This window comes from Phalacrocorax carbo, chromosome 5 (assembly GCF_963921805.1).
Source record: "Phalacrocorax carbo chromosome 5, bPhaCar2.1, whole genome shotgun sequence".
NCBI lineage: Eukaryota > Metazoa > Chordata > Aves > Suliformes > Phalacrocoracidae > Phalacrocorax > Phalacrocorax carbo.
Genome location: NC_087517.1, coordinates 18,000,702 through 18,016,044, shown reverse-complemented (window position 1 = coordinate 18,016,044; position 15,343 = coordinate 18,000,702). Strand labels below are relative to the sequence as shown.

General features: G+C 54.4%; 1 protein-coding gene across 13 annotated transcripts in view; it reads left to right on the top strand.

Moving 5' to 3' along the window:
• The window catches only part of TNS1 (tensin 1), a 66,021-nt gene extending 50,907 nt beyond the window's left edge, over positions 1-15,114 (top strand). For 12 of the 13 annotated variants that reach the window (XM_064451317.1, XM_064451324.1, XM_064451314.1 and 9 more), the window contains 11 exons: positions 3,573-3,747; positions 4,383-5,251; positions 6,594-6,680; positions 7,330-7,461; positions 7,879-7,971; positions 8,396-8,473; positions 8,576-8,647; positions 8,727-8,895; positions 9,144-9,212; positions 9,564-9,596; positions 10,624-15,114. In XM_064451317.1, the coding sequence (XP_064307387.1) occupies positions 3,573-3,747; positions 4,383-5,251; positions 6,594-6,680; positions 7,330-7,461; positions 7,879-7,971; positions 8,396-8,473; positions 8,576-8,647; positions 8,727-8,895; positions 9,144-9,212; positions 9,564-9,596; positions 10,624-10,768 (1,922 nt within the window). In that variant the 3' untranslated portion in view covers positions 10,769-15,114. The remainder of the gene's footprint in view (positions 1-3,572; positions 3,748-4,382; positions 5,252-6,593; positions 6,681-7,329; positions 7,462-7,878; positions 7,972-8,395; positions 8,474-8,575; positions 8,648-8,726; positions 8,896-9,143; positions 9,213-9,563; positions 9,597-10,623) is intronic. The other variant, XM_064451312.1, reaches the window with a different exon arrangement.
• The last annotated feature ends 229 nt before the right edge of the window (positions 15,115-15,343 follow it).

Genomic DNA, 15,343 nt, shown 5'->3' with positions numbered 1-15,343 from the left:
CTTGGCTGAGCCTACCTGGTGAGACCCTTCTCAACCTGCCCCCAAGGGCGAGCTGATGCTCTTTTGGTGCTTGCTGGGTTTCCCAGAGCAGCCCTTTATGGTGACTCCCCACTGTTCCCACTTGAAACCAGCCTTTTGGGGTTTGGTCATAATCTCTGGGATGGCCAGGTAGACCCAGGGGGTGTCTGAGGCCAGGGGCCCGGTTTGGGGTGCAGTGTCAGGGAGGTGTGGGACTCTCCTTTGTGGTCTGTGTGCCCCTGCCTGAGTAAGGCAAAGCTGCTTAACTCAGATTTCTCTTTCTTTCTGTCTTGTACCTCCCTTCTTCCTCCTCTCCCCACTCCCATCACTCCCCTGCCACTTCATCTCTCAGAGGTAGAAGGGGAGGCGGGCGGTAGCTCTGAAGAAGGTAAGAAAGGGTTTTCTTTCTCTGTCTCTCTCTTCCCTGATCATCCCCACTGTCAGGACTGTTGCTCAGAGCAGGCTCTATCTGTCTGTGCCAGCAGCCTTCCCTTGCACTGGCCCCCAGGGACGTAGGAGCCTGAGTCTTGCCTGTATCACTCCCTTTTGAGGAAGGAAACATCATGCCTTGTGTTGTGGTTGGCTCCCCCAATGTCCAAATCGGAGCTGGAGGTCTGTCGCGTTGAGTGGCAATCATCCATGGGGGCTGAGAGCTCTTTGTTGGTGCGTGGCATCCTCGCCGGTGACACACTGGGGATGCTGGCATGTCATGGCCAGCTTCAGATGAGCCTGGTGGGGGGCTGGGAGCAGCAGCCCTGGTTTCGGGCTCCTGCCCTCCCCTTCTGGCTTTGCCACTGCTGCTCAGAGTGAAAATAAACCAAAGTGCAGCACAAAAGGTCACCAGGCGCAGAGGTCACCAGCATGCTGCTGGCTCAGCTGCCTGGGCAGCGGCACAGCGCCGGCAGCCGGTGTGTATCCTCTGCTGGCCGGGAGGCTGCCCAAATTGCCCCCACCTCTCCCATTCCTGGCTGGGATGCTGAGGACTGGGCTGAGCTGGGATGGCAGCTGGGGGCACTGCAGGCTTTGGGGTGTCTTATCTTCTTGGGGGATGGAGGCTTTGGGAGGGTCTATGATTCCCCTCAGTGCTGCCTGCTATCTAATGGTTGTTGGGTGGTTTTGCTTTCTTCTTTAGTGAAACTTTGGGCCTTGGGGGCGGGATGGGGAACTATGTGTTCAAGATGGGTTTTGGGGAGATGATTTCTCTTCTCGGTGAGTTTGCAACGCTTGCTGTGGCCCAGGGAGCTGTCAGCTTTTCTCTCCCGGAATTCCTCAAAATGCCCATAACCCAAACCTAAACTTTGTGTAATATTGGAGAAAATGTTGTTTCCAGAGCTGACTTTTCAGCTTCTTGGGTACATTAAAGGATGTCCAGTGACCCTGTGACTGCTGGCCTGAGTATGCCAGTGTGCCACCACCAACTTCTTTTTTGGCGGGGGGGGGGAGGTTTAAATCTGCAGTCCTGAGCAAGGACGAGTGTTTTGGCTTAACAAAGCTTTGGCTTAACACCCTCTGCACCCAGCCACGTGCTTCATGAGGATCCCTGCCCCACTGGCCTCTGCACAGTTGCTCCTGGGACTGGGGGATGCTCTGGCAGTGCGGGAGCTCAGGGCCTGGCTGCCACCTCCATGGAAGCTTTAAAACAGCCTTGTGCAGTTGCAGTGCTAGGGATTTCTGGCTGGAGCACAGCCCTGCTCAGATTCAGGATTCCCGAATGACTGCCCACCCCGCCTTCGTGACTCAAGGCCTCTCTATTCTCCCACTGTCTTCCTGTCTCTGAAGCCCCTTCCAAAAAAACACTAGGAGGCAAGATCTGAATTTTTTCAACCTCACAAAACCCTGCCTGAAACTTCCCATTTTTTCTTTCTTTTTTTCCCATATTGAACCAAGTGACTTAAACACATGCCCATGGTCACACACCTCGCTGTGGTACACGTATGCTTGCACATGCGCTCCCCCGTGAGCTGTCCCCCCTCCCCAAGCCCCAGGCTCCTGCCTTGTTTCAGCCCTTGCTTGCAGGAGGGGCTGGCATTTTTGAAGCTGTTTGGCCTTAACCTCTTGCAGGCTGACTCATATGTACTGTCTGGCTAATTTTAGTCTGGGGTGGGGAGCTGGGGGAGAAAAGTGAGTAGCTGTGAAATTAATTTAATTACCTAAGTGGCAATGAGTTTCTCGCAGCTGCCCTTGGCATCCCCCTGGGCAGTGCCTCATCCCTCTCATTTGAAGCTGTGTGTCCTGCCTTGGATGCTGGACCCAGCCTGTATTGAGGTCCTCGGTCTGGTTTTGACTCAGATCTTTCCTGGAGTGGTTGAGCAGGGCTGGGTAGGGAGATCAGCCTGAGGGATGGATGACTCCTCTCCTGTCTTCAGGCGGATGGGACACAGAGACACAGGGTGGGGGGGAGAAGGGGGACCCATAACAGTCTTTTTTAATTGCAACCCCCTGGTCCGGCACCAAACATGGAGCTGTGCAGTGGCGTTGCTGGCTGCGAGTGGGCCGGCTTGCTGGCAGGCTTAGCCAGAGCCTGGCTGTTATGACTAATAATAACAATAATGTTTGTCATGCTAATTACTACTGTGGAGCTGCCTCGGGCATGGCCAGCCTGGAGCCAAGGACCAGCAAGGATGCCCGGCCCATAGCGTTTGACGCCAGCGGGTCTTGCTTAGGGTGTTGTGCCCCAGCACAGAGGCAGTCAGTGGTATGTGCCATCCAAGGTGTGACACGGCGGCGGGGGCATGGGGCTGAAGCTGCAGCCCCTTCATCCAGCACAGCTTTTGGGGTGGGGTTGGGGGCTGTGGGGCCTATTGTAGGGTTGGGGACTGGCCTGGATGGAGCAGGAGGCAGAGGGGAAAGGGAAGAGGGAAGGCTGGGTCTGGTGGCTGCCTTAGCTGGTGACAGCGAGCCCAGCCTGCTGCTCCTGGCATGGGAAAGCTCAGCAGCTCCAAAGGAAAATTGCTTTTCTTGGTTGTGCTCATGAGCTCTGGTTTCAAGCTGGGCTGGGAGTGAGAGTGTTGGATACTGCAGTGGAAATAGCTGGAGCTGCTCTCTGGTCTGCTGCTGGAGATGTCTGGCAGAGGTGGGCCGTGTGGGGCAGGGACCGCTGGGCACTGTCGTCAGTCCCGTGTGAGTCAGTGCAGGCTGGACAGAGTCACCGGCTCTATTTTTAGGGTCTGGGGATGTGCAGGGAGCACGACGTGTGCTCTGTGGCATCCCGGGTGGGGGGGGACGCTGACTCAGAGCAGGGCGGAGGGGCTGGGGTGCTGGAAGGGACTGCGGTCCCATGTGCTCTGGTCCCTTTTGGGACAGGGGTGGGCACAACCCCTTCCATCCCTGTGCCCTGGCCAGGGTCGTCAGCATCCATTGAAGCCACCTAAAGGCCCAGATGAGCCAGACGTGGTTTTGCACAACTTCTGGGGGAAGAAGGGCAGGGCAAATGTGCAGCTGGAGGAGCTCAGCTCAAGCACCTTCACTGGCTGAAACAGCAATACCAGGAAGGGCATAGCCCCCTTCCCATGGGAGATGTGAGCTCATCCGTTTCCCCTTCTCTTTTGCCACAGAGCCCAGGAGCTACGTTGAGTCAGTGGCCCGTACAGCCACGACGGGCAGAGGAGGGAGCCTCCCCACCACCCAGCCTGGGAGCCCAGAGGTGCCTGCCAGGAACGGTGCCTTCACCAGCTCCTTCACTGCCCCCAGCCCTGTCTCCACCAGCAGCCCCATTCACAGCGTGGACGGGTAAGGCAGTGGGTGCAGGTCCGGGGGGCTGGTGGGGCCAGGGCTGAACCCTGTGTGGTGCACAGGCTTGCTCCCACTTTGAAATTGCCTTTGCAAGGACCCCTGTCTCCCCATGCAGGGTTTAGGGGTCCTGGCTAACCATGCGGCTCACTGCCCTGAGGACACTAATCTGGGTCACTGGTGGTCGCTGGTGCTGGGCAGCATCTTGCTGGGAACCTGGCCCTTGGGGCAGGAGGAGGGATGGGGTCTGTGCTAACCCCTAGGCCTGGGCTGGGCTGAGCATTGGTGCCTTGTGGTGTGATGGAGCCATTGTCCCTGTCCCATCTTCACCCTGCCCCTGGGATGTCCTGCTCCTGCTCACCTGGCGAGGCAGGCAGGGAGGAACGAACATGCCGTTTTGCTGGGAGAGGAGCTGGAAAAAGGCTCTGTCTCCTAGAAAGTCATATTTTGAGAGGGCATTGAGATGCTTGGGGGACTAAAGCTGCCTCCAGTTGCTTTCACCGTTGTTTCTGAGTAACTGAGCAGCTTGCTGGCACCATGCCTTGGCTTCCCTGTGCACCACTCACGGGAGGGGGCCAGATAGCAGCAGGAATGACGGATGGAGCTGAGCCCTCCTTCTTCTCGTCTCTCTTCAGGGCCTCCCTCCGCAGCTACCCATCGGAGGGCAGCCCCCATGGCATGGTTACACCTCCCCACATCTCGGCTGAGCCTGTTTACCGGTCGCCTGTTGGCTCGCAGATGCCCTCTGCTCACAGCAGCTACCAAAACTCTTCTCCATCTTCCTTTGCAATGGTCCAAAGTGGGGTCCCAGGCTTGGCATACTCCAGCCCTGACTACCCTGATGGCCGAGCCGGCCTCCAGCCGGACACCCAAGCTCAGCAGCAGCCACAGGTCAATGTGGTGGGGGTCCATGTCCTGCCAGGAAGCCCCCGCACCCTTCACCGGACAGTGGCTACCAACACGCCGCCCAGCCCCAGCTTTGGCCGAAGAGCTGTCAACTCCAGTATGAGCGGTGCTCCTGGCAGCCCCGGGCTTAGCAGACACACCGTTGTGGCCCATGGCAACCTGGTGGCCCTGCCGGGGAGCCCCAGCCTGGCCAGGCATCAGGCTGCAGTGGCTGCCCCTCCTGGCAGCCCCCTGTACGGCTACCCCAGCCCGGAGGAGAGGCGCCCAACGCTGTCTCGGCAGAGCAGCTCCTCTGGCTACCAGCCTCCCTCCACACCGTCCTTCCCCGTCTCACCGGCGTACTATCCAGGCACAAGCACGCCACACTCCTCCTCCCCGGACTCGGCCGCCTACCGCCAGGGCAGCCCCACACCTCAGCCTGCGCTGCCCGAAAAGCGGAGGATGTCAGCTGGGGACCGCTCCAATAGCCTGCCCAACTATGCCACCATCAACGGCAAAGCGTCCTCGCCCCTCTCCAGTGGCATGTCCAGCCCCAGTGGTGGGAGCACCGTCGCCTTCTCCCACACCCTGCCAGACTTCTCCAAGTTCTCCATGCCAGGTAAGGGGTGCTGTCAGAAGTGCCTCTGTCCCCCCTGCCCTGCCCAGAGCTCTCCCCTCCTCCTCCTTGCTGGCCGGGGAAGAAGGGGTTGCAGCCATGTCCTGATTTACCCCTTTTGCCCATCTGCAAACCGGCGGCACTGCTGGGGCTTGGGCCATTTCCTGTGCTTTCTGGCAAATCCAAACAGGAAAAACACTGACCCGACATTGCTGGTGTAAACAGCGGCCAGAGTTGTGAACGGGGAGATCAAAGCACCCGGAGGCAGCTTTTCTTTGCCGTGGGGATGTGCTGACCTCCCAGCCCCATTTCCGGCAGGCTTTACCCTGCTGAGACCCTGCTGCGGTGCTGCCTCCTCGTTTCAAATGGTGTGCCGTACCCTGGGTGCTGCTGTGCCTGGAACACCTTTGCCGGCTCCCATTACAGGACACCTCGGTGACGCCAAGATGGGGCCGATAGGACGAAGGGAATAAAGCCGTGGGGCAGCGGTGGCTCCGGCTGCCGGGCCAGTTTCATTGCTGAGCAGGCAGCCCTTTGTGAGCGTGCTGGTGCCCGCCCAGGCCCTGTGACTTGCTGTGGCTGGGGACCTTTCCCAGCTGGGAAGTGCAAACAATTAAAAACCGTAATAATTAGCAACTGGACTGTGGAGGGGAGCGAGCCCCCCCCCAAAGGTGACCATATTGCAGAGGCCTCGTAACACATCTCCAGCAGAGATGCTATGCGGCCAGCCAGGCGTTTGCTTGGTTGTTTTTAGACAGCAGGTGGTTGGAAACATTGCCCAAGCAAAGTGGTGGCATCACAGCCAGAGGACTGGCTCCCACTGGGGCCGTACCACTGATGGGCACTGAGCAAGGAAGGGCAGGACTGGGGCTGGGGGCTGTGTTTCTGAGGGTAGGTTGGCCAGTCCAGTTCCTCTGCATGCAGCAAGGATAAGGGAAGGAAATTGTTTTTATGATGGACAAGCCAAATCTTGAATATTAGAGAGCAGCAAAGATCGTCTGAAGTCATGAGATCTCCCCACCACCCCATGACATATCTCTTTCCTCTGACAGCTTTCATTTCACCTGGCCAGCTCCCTTTTAAATGCTGAATTCCCATTTTGTCTCTGCCTGTGTAGCAAGGAGGCTTATCCCACTCAGACCCCTTTGAGGGCCCTTGAGTCTGGGTTTAGCTTTAGATGCCCAGCAGCCCCTGGGTATGGAGAACTGGGTTGAGGTTAAGGCAATGTGTTGGGGCTGAGAAGATGTGGAGGTTTTAATGCTTTAGCTGGATTTGCTAAAAATTCATGTGGAGTTTTAGATACAGCATCTTTTAACTTTTTTCTTGTCTTCTTTCTTCCTTGCAGACATCAGCCCCGAGACTCGTGCCAACGTCAAGTTTGTGCAGGACACTTCCAAGTACTGGTACAAACCAGACATCTCCAGAGAGCAGGGTGAGTAGATGGCATAGGGAGAAGGATATGGTCAAGTGAGCCAGGGTCAGGAGTTGGGGTGTATCTGGGATCACAGGTATTAGCCAGGATTTCCCTTAAGGGCTGGACTAGGAGTGAAGATGGATTGTGGATGCTCAGACCATGGCAGAGGGGGATTGAAGCCCAGCTCAGCTGCAGGCTTGCATAATATGGGCTCCCCGAACTTTTCTTGGTGGAGGAACACTGGTCCCCACAGCATGCAGTGGATTTATGCAGTTTGGAGTGCAAAGCACCCAGATTTTGAGTTGGAAAAGCTCAGAGGTCAGAAAAGGCAGGGTGCAGGTTGCCTTCAGGGCCAAGGTCCCAGCATTTGCCCCCTGGCCCCTACCTGCTCTCCAGTGCTCGGTTGCTCAGAGCTGGGCTGGGTGGAAATGGATGCTCTGAGATGTCCGTGCAAGGGCAGTGGAGGTACAGGGGAAGATGAGCCCCTGTCTGGCTGCAGACCCATTCAGGAGCCTCATCCAGATGTGCAGGGGGGATGGTAACATCATGGCGTCCAGCTGTGAGGCTGCAGAGTTGGGGTGCCCCATCCCAACCCACACCTGCTGGTTTTGGAAGGCCTGTTGGCTCTCACTGTGCCAGCTCTGAGGTCTGCCATTCTCTCCTGCAGCCATTGCACTGCTGAAGGACAGGGAGCCAGGAGCTTTCATCATCCGAGACAGCCACTCCTTCCGGGGAGCCTATGGCCTCGCCATGAAAGTAGCTTCTCCACCTCCCACGGTTGTGCAGCAGAACAAGAAAGGTATTGTGCGCTCTTCTCCGTCCCACGCTGAGATACTTTCTATCATTCAGCTGAGACAAGCGGGCAGCCAGATCTGCTGAGCCAGTTGTGCCCTTGGGCGTGTGCTGATATGGCAGGATCCCTCCCTCCCAGGCCACCGGGAAGCACTGGACACCCTCTGCCCTGAGCTGTGGAGGGCTCAGGGGCATCCGCATCTTGGGCTTTGGCATGGTGAAATAGGCACAGCCTCCCTGGCCTGCCAACACCATGGGAGAGTCTGGCTTGGGGTCAATGCTGTGCAAAAGGCCGGATTCAAGGAGTGTGTGTGGAGTGGCAGGGACCCCTCCCTCAAGCTGGAACACTGGTTTCCACGAGGGACTGCAGAATGGGAGGAGGAGTGGGGTGGCTCTGATGTGAGAACATCCTGTCTCTTACCAGGAGATATCACCAATGAGCTGGTGAGGCACTTCCTCATCGAGACCAGCCCACGGGGTGTGAAACTAAAAGGATGCCCCAACGAGCCCAATTTTGGTGAGTGCCCCAGCGTGCTTCCTGCCTGTGGGGTTGGGTTGGGAGAGCCTTGCTTTGCTATCAAAGCAGTCTATCTGGAAGAGCCCCCCATGTCTGTTTCTCCCTCTTGTCCCTGCATAACTGAGTCCTGTGGGCATTTGGAGCCTCTGGGGTCATGAACACTCAGGAGTGCACACAAATGTGTGTGTGCACAGATATGAGCCTGCCTTCATTGTTCCTAAGGTAGCCCTGGCATCTCTGCCCCTCCCTGAGCCCTCTGTTGGCACAGTGGTTTCAGCAAGAGGAAATGCTATGTGTGGCATTAGGACCACAGTGAAGAAACCCACCAAAAAGCGTGTTACCATCCACCTGGAGCAACAATGACCTTATGCTAGGGAAACCCATGTCCCCAGACCTGTGCTGACCGTTTCCCCTCTCCCCCCAGGCTGCCTCTCGGCTCTGGTGTACCAGCACTCCATCATGCCCTTGGCCCTGCCCTGCAAGCTGGTCATTCCTGACCGAGGTAAGAGCCAGGGCCAGAAGGGCGTGCATGTGCCCCCACAGCCTGCCCAGGACAGGGTAGGCTTCCAAGCAGGGAGCAGCAATAACACCTCGTCTCTTCTAGATCCCATGGAGGAAAAGAAAGACACTGTGTCAGCCACCAACTCGGCCACAGACCTTCTCAAACAGGGTGCGGGTGAGTAGAGAGGGGCTACTGTGGGGTGAATGTAGCCCAGAGTGGTGGCTGACCCTACGCCTGCTGTCTCCTTCTCCAGCCTGCAATGTCCTCTTCATCAATTCGGTGGAGATGGAGTCACTGACGGGCCCCCAGGCCATTGCGAAAGCTGTTGCTGAGACACTGGTGGCTGACCCCACGCCCACCGCTACCGTCGTCCACTTCAAAGTCTCTGCACAAGGCATCACTTTAACCGACAACCAGAGGAAGTAAGAGCCCCCATGGCCACATACCCCTGTCCCCACAGCCAATGGGGCAGTGATCCAGGGACCATGCTGACAAAGGACATTCCTGGGGTGGCATAAGCCTGGTCATGGGCAGGGTTGGGCTTTGTCCTTGGCTCCTGGAGCATCCTAGGGAAGACCTATGGGAGTGTCCTCTATGCTGGTGGGGCTGGGCTGTGATGGGGCAGAGGTGGGGGCTCCTTGGCTCTGACACTCCCTGCCTTGTGTTTCAGATTGTTCTTCCGACGACACTACCCCCTCAACACTGTCACCTTCTGTGACCTGGACCCCCAGGAACGAAAGTGAGTGCCCTAACCCCAGGGAAGCACATCCCCTGCCCCTTTCCCTCCCCTAGGCTCCTGGGCTGGTTGGAGCAGGGTCTTTGCTTGCTCTATCCCTCTTGCTCCTGCAGAGGACAGGGATGGAGAGTCTCCTTGGATACTGTGGGGCAACACCAGCTTCTCCTGGTGACTTCCTGGTGTCTCCAAGCATCTTAATGCTGGGGGAGAAGCACATCAGGTTTTTTTCCATAGGCCAAGCCTGTGCAAAGCCAGGCTAGCCCTCCAGTGTTGGTGTGGTGGCCCCTATCATGGTCCTGTCTCTCTGTGGGGTGCAGGAGGCACCATCCCTCACACCTCCTCTTCTCATTGCAGGTGGTCTAAAACTGATGGCAGTGGCCCAGCCAAGTAAGTACTTTCTGTGCTTGATTCTGCTTAGCTGCTGTCAGGGTGGCTCCTGCTTGTGTTTGAGCATTGGCTGGGAGATGCCCCATGCAAGGCAGTGTGAGATGGGCTCAGCTCCTTGCTGCAGGAACATTTCACCTAAGCATGAGACCATGGTCCTGGGGACTCAGGAAGCCTTTCATTCCTGGTCAGAGCAGGTATGGCCTTTGCTGAACCGGTCTTACTGGAAACTCCCCCAGTGGAGTCAGTGGGAGCCAGGCCATGGAGCCGAGCTGGGGGTTATGCTGATGGCATCTGAGCCACCAGCCGGCTCTTCCCGTTCCTCCTCTCCTCTCCGTCCTGACCCATGGGAGCACAGAGCTGCCAGCTGAGCCCATTTTCAGGGGCCAATTCCCACTAATTTTAGCCATTGTGTTAGCAAAGGGGTTTTTATTAGGATGTCCAGCTGCTGGGATATTTCTCCTCTCCAATTAGAAATGCCACGGCCTGGGCCTGTCTCACATTCTGTTCCCCCGTATTTATAACTTGAGTTTGCATGGTCTAATTAAAAAAAAAAAAAAAAGGGACATTTTATTTGTCAGGGGAGAGACAGACAGAAATAACCACATGGTCTCACCCAGCTCCCTGTGTCCCCACATGGCCTTCCTGTCATACAGGGTCTCCCCCAATGGCCAGCTCATCACACCTCTGTGGTTTCAAGAGTAACCACCCAAACCAAGACAATGCTGTGGTCATCTGGAAGGTCCCTTCTTGGGGATGGTCTAGGGGAGAGTGGCAGGGATGGTCAGAGCAAGGGGGATTTGGGCAAGAGGTGATGGTAAAGCAGTGCTGGTCTTCAAAGAAACTGCAGCAAAGGGAAGAATAGATGGGTCTGTATGCAGGGTAATTTGGGATGTCTCCCTCTGTGTTGCTTGAGGTGGATGTTAAAGAGGGGAAGGTGGACAAGACCATGCTGAAAGAGGGTGGTGATGTTCCCTGGCTCAGCAATGCTGGCAAACCTCGCTGAGCTTCTTGCATTCTCCCCATCCAGGCTCTTTGGCTTTGTGGCCAGGAAGCAAGGGAGCACCACAGACAACATCTGCCACCTCTTTGCCGAGCTGGACCCGGACCAGCCGGCTGCAGCCATCGTCAACTTTGTCTCCAGGGTCATGCTTGGCTCTGGCCAGAAAAGATGAGCCGGTGCTTGCGGGTGATTCTTGAATTTTGGAGAAGGACTTGGAGCTGATCCGAGAAGGAGCGTGAGGAAGTGCATTGTGGGAGAGGGAAGTGAATTGGGGGGGAAAAGGGTTGGAATTTTGGAGGAAAACAGCAAACAAACAAACAAACAAACCCAGCAAAACCCCTAAAAACTCAACACAAGCCAAACACACACATAGAGGAACCAAATCACGCACCTATATAAGAGCCACAAAGTCATGCAGGATGCATGTCCTGGCGCGGGGAAGGTGACCAAAGTGAAGGCGGCAGTGAGAGGTGTGTTCCCAGCTTTCAGCATTACAGTCCCGAGTGGTGACACCCACTCAGGACCCAATGTGGGACCATGACTGGTGTTTTCTATCTGGGAAAAAAAGAGACAACTGGCAAAACCCATGGAAGAAGCTCCATCCCAGCAGCTCCATTGGTGAATGTCTGCTGCATGTTTGAAACAACCTGTAGGAGATAATATGGGCTGGGTCTGTGGGACACTGGAGGAGAAGCCCTTGGAAACCTTCCCTTGCCTGGCTGCAGTGGAGGGTCCTCATGGCTCCCGTGCTTCTCCCAAAACCTGGCAACCGCCTGGCAACTTGCTGGGGGCAGGGCGGGGGCTTGGGCCCGAGCCCTCCTGTCCCTGGGGAGATTGGCTGTGGGCTGACCTCTGTTGCTGACCCCTCTTGCTGACCCAGAGCCCAGCACCGGTCACAGGTGAGCCACTGTGAGTCCACTTGGAGAGGTGGGTCATGGCATTTCCCCACCTCCCCAGGGGTGTTTGTGCCCCCCAGCCCATGGGGAGGTGTGGAGGTCTCCTGCTGCCCCATGCCTGGGGAAGGCAGTTGCTCCCTGGGAACCTCCTGGGAGGATGCAGAAAGTCACATCCTCTCCCACCTTCCCCTTTTCCCTCCCATCACTAGTCCTCTTTGGCAATTTTCTCCTGCAGCCTGTCACATGTTCTCTTAACACAAAAAACAAAACAAAAAGGAAAGAAAAACATTGTAGTAATAATAATTATAATAATAGCGGATGCTGGCACAGATGGGTTCCCTGTGCAAAGCAGTGAACCCGTGGCTACCCCGTCTCGCTCTTTGGAGACATGCAAGCGGTTTTTAAATTGCATGGACGTTCAAGTTGCACGAAAGGCGAATGACTACAAGTAACTCAGGCGCTTTTTTTCTCCTTTTATTTTGGAGGCCAGGTTAAAAAACGGAAAAGGAAGAAAATTAAAAAAAGAAAAAAAAGGAAAGGATTTGCAGTTGCTGGGCAGCTTTGGCTCAGTGGGGAGGTAGCAGGTCCTCCGAGAGCCACACTGCTCGGCAAGCATGTACCCCCAAAACTGGCTGGCTGGAGACTCGTGCCCCCTGAATGCACCATAGTTTTGCAGTGGCTTTGGTGGCATTGGCTTTTCCCTTTGCTCTGGGAGGTGAGGAGGGCCAGCCAGGGGGTGAGAGGGGCGAAGGGCCCCTGTGCCGCTGTGTCGGGGGGTGATTGTGGTTGAGGGGCAGCGGGCAGAATTCCCAGCCCTGCAGTGCCGGGGGGGAGCAGAGGATGTTTCGGTCACGTGCAGGTTTGGGGTGGGGGCAACGGTCATTGCTGAGCCCTCTGCTGCAAATGTCCACCTGAGAGCCTTTTGGGAGAAGTTTTCAGTGCAAAGTGGCCCAGGTGATAGTTCGTTGGGGGGCAGAAATTAGAAACATAGCACTGCAGCTCTCCCTGAAATCTTGCCTCCTTGGACCACCTTTGCCTTGATAGCTATAATATATATACGAGCTATATTGACAAAATATTGTAAGCTAATGAAATTTTAATGAGGAAAAAAAGGTTGAATTTACACTCTGAAAATATTTATTTTTGCCATATCGCTTTCCGTGCATCATATCTCCCCCGTTATATCTGCCCCACCCCCCACACCCCCCTTCCCCTGCCCTGGGGAAACACCTGCACGTTAAAAAAAATCCAGAGCAAGGAAAAATATGGATGGGGGAAGAGGCACGGGAGTCCCCCCATGTAGGAGTGGCATGCGTGTGACCGGTGTGCGTGTGTGTGTGTGTGTGTGTGTGCGCGCGCGTGTGCGTGGGGGAGCGAGCAGCACGGTGCCCGGCGGGGGCTGGCATGGCTGGAGGCTGAACTGATGTACTGAAGCGAGCGTGAAAGGATGCGTAGCGAGGAGTTGGTTGTGAGACAGTGATGGGACGGGGGGCTCTGGAGGGGCTTTTCCCCCTCCCCAGCTCCCTGGCCGCATGGATGTGGAGACCTTTTCATTTCTGATGTTTCCAAAAAAAATGATTCCCTCCTTCTGTGAAATTCAAGCGAGATGAGAGACGATCTCACCTGTAATCTCCTCACCCTGCCGTTCACCGATTAGAGAAAACACTGTGTTTATAGATATATAAAGATATATTTTTGAAAGCCTCTATTTTTCAGACTCAGTTTTCTCACTGCTAAGAAATGAGATGATAATAATGTAATTTTATTTTAATCTGCTGCCTCGGAAAACGGTGCTTGAAACTCCCATTCCTCTTTTTTTCTCCCCATACAAACAAAGCAGATCTAAGCACCCCAGAGATGTCATGTAGAAGCTGATCCCAGCAGATACCTGCTGATCACGCCTGCTTTGGGCCCTGAGCTGCTCACAGCTTCCCCACTAACCTACTAGCTGAAGATTTAGACCGTATCCAAATCTCAAACACTAACAAATTTGTCCGATGATTATGTTATTTTTTTAACACAGAGCTAATCACCTACCAATGATGTAGCCAGGTGTTTATCAGCTCCCTTGAAAGGCACTTTTTTTTTTTCCTTTTATCTCCTTTTTTAAAGTTACATTTTTAGGTGTAACTACCCTTTCTGTCCCCAGGAGAGACTGTCAGTCATGTTAAGGATCACCCAGCTCCTGGGGCTGGAGGGGACCTAATGTTGATATTTTTTCCTTGCCAAAGGGACAGAAAAGACTCTTTGGTTTTTTTCTTTGGTTTTTAAATGCAGTCATGGTATTTGAGATTCGAGCTTGTGCGAGTTAAGCCCAGCATATGTTTCATTGTAATCACACTGCCATTGTCAGCAGCTGGATGGTATCTCTCTCTCACACGAACACACACACACAAACACATCCCTCCTTCCTTGCACAAAGAACTGCATATATTCTTGCCAAAGATATCCTTAGAAACGCACTTTTCCCCACATATATATAAATATATATATATTTTTTTTGCGTGTGTAAATTTATTGTATGTGCCCTTTTTTGTGTCGGTTTGTTCTTTGGAGAAGCCCCTTCCCACCTGTCCTCCCTTTGCTGTCGATGTTGCTGTCTGTTGGGAAATGCTCTGCGGGGGGTCATTTGCTGCCTGTCCTAAACTGTAGTGCCTGCAATGTGCAAAATGTGGGGTTCCCGATCAACAGGGCTGCCTCTGGCTCTACCCCCCAGGGAGGTGTTCTGGGGGAATGATCCTTGTCATCATCTGCGGATGGGATGCAACCATCTCACGGTCTTTGTCAGCTGCCCCATCGCCATTGGAGATGGGGGCTCATGGGTTTAAGCAGATAAATTGAGTAAAGTTTGGGGTTGCTCTGGATGCAATATTTGCTGGCTGCCCCCGGTCTAACCACACATAGAAAACAAACCAGGTAGGGAGAAAAACCCAACCCAACCTCTGGGCATTGATTTTCCAGTGAGTTCAACTCCCTGAACCAAAGCACAAAGTAAATCCCCACCCAGCAGGTCGGGCGGGTAAAGAAACCAGTTGCCCCAAAAACCCCAGACAGCAGCATCTACAAAAGGCAACCCTTCCCGTTGGAGCAGGCAGGAGGATCAGACAGCAAAGGAGCCCGCAGGGGCTTGTTTCATTTTGTTCGTTTGTTTTGCGAATTGCGAGGTTGGTTTGGGGTTACCAATTTTTTTTTTCTTTTCCTTAAAAAGGAGAAAAAAAAAAAAAGAAAAAGCAACCTGACGTTTCTGTTGGCGGATCCTGTGCCGCTGTGTTATACGTGGGTTTTTCTTTTGTTGGTTTGTCTTTGTTACTTTGGGAACGTTACAGATTTATTTGCTAATCAGTGTTAATGAACAGTTTCAAACTTTTAGACTTGCCCATTTTTGTGTATTTATATAGATGGAAAAAAAATACGTTATATTTTGTATTTTTGTGCCCATAATGTTGTTGCACGTGTAAGGATGACTTTGGTCGCACCATGTCCATGTGTGAATGTGACTCCGCTGTTGTCTTCCCGTTGTACAGATGTCGGATTCTTTGCAGTTCATTGTATGGCTTTATAAAATGGTAATAACAACAAAAAAAAATCAGTTATATAAAATATACTGTTGCTTGGAATGCCAGCTTGGTGTCTGGATTGCTGGAAATATATCTCGAAATTTAAGGGAGCGCAGGAATAAATGCTCTGTTCTTTTTGCACAGGGTGAAAAAAACCAAGCCTAAAACCTGGCGGGTGCTGTGTTTTCTCCGGGCTGTCGTTCCCCCTGTTCCTCGATGGCAGATTGGGGCCCCTGGACAGATGCCGGGTGGTGGGCGTGGGAAGAAGGAGGGTTTGTGCTGCTGCTTGTCAGC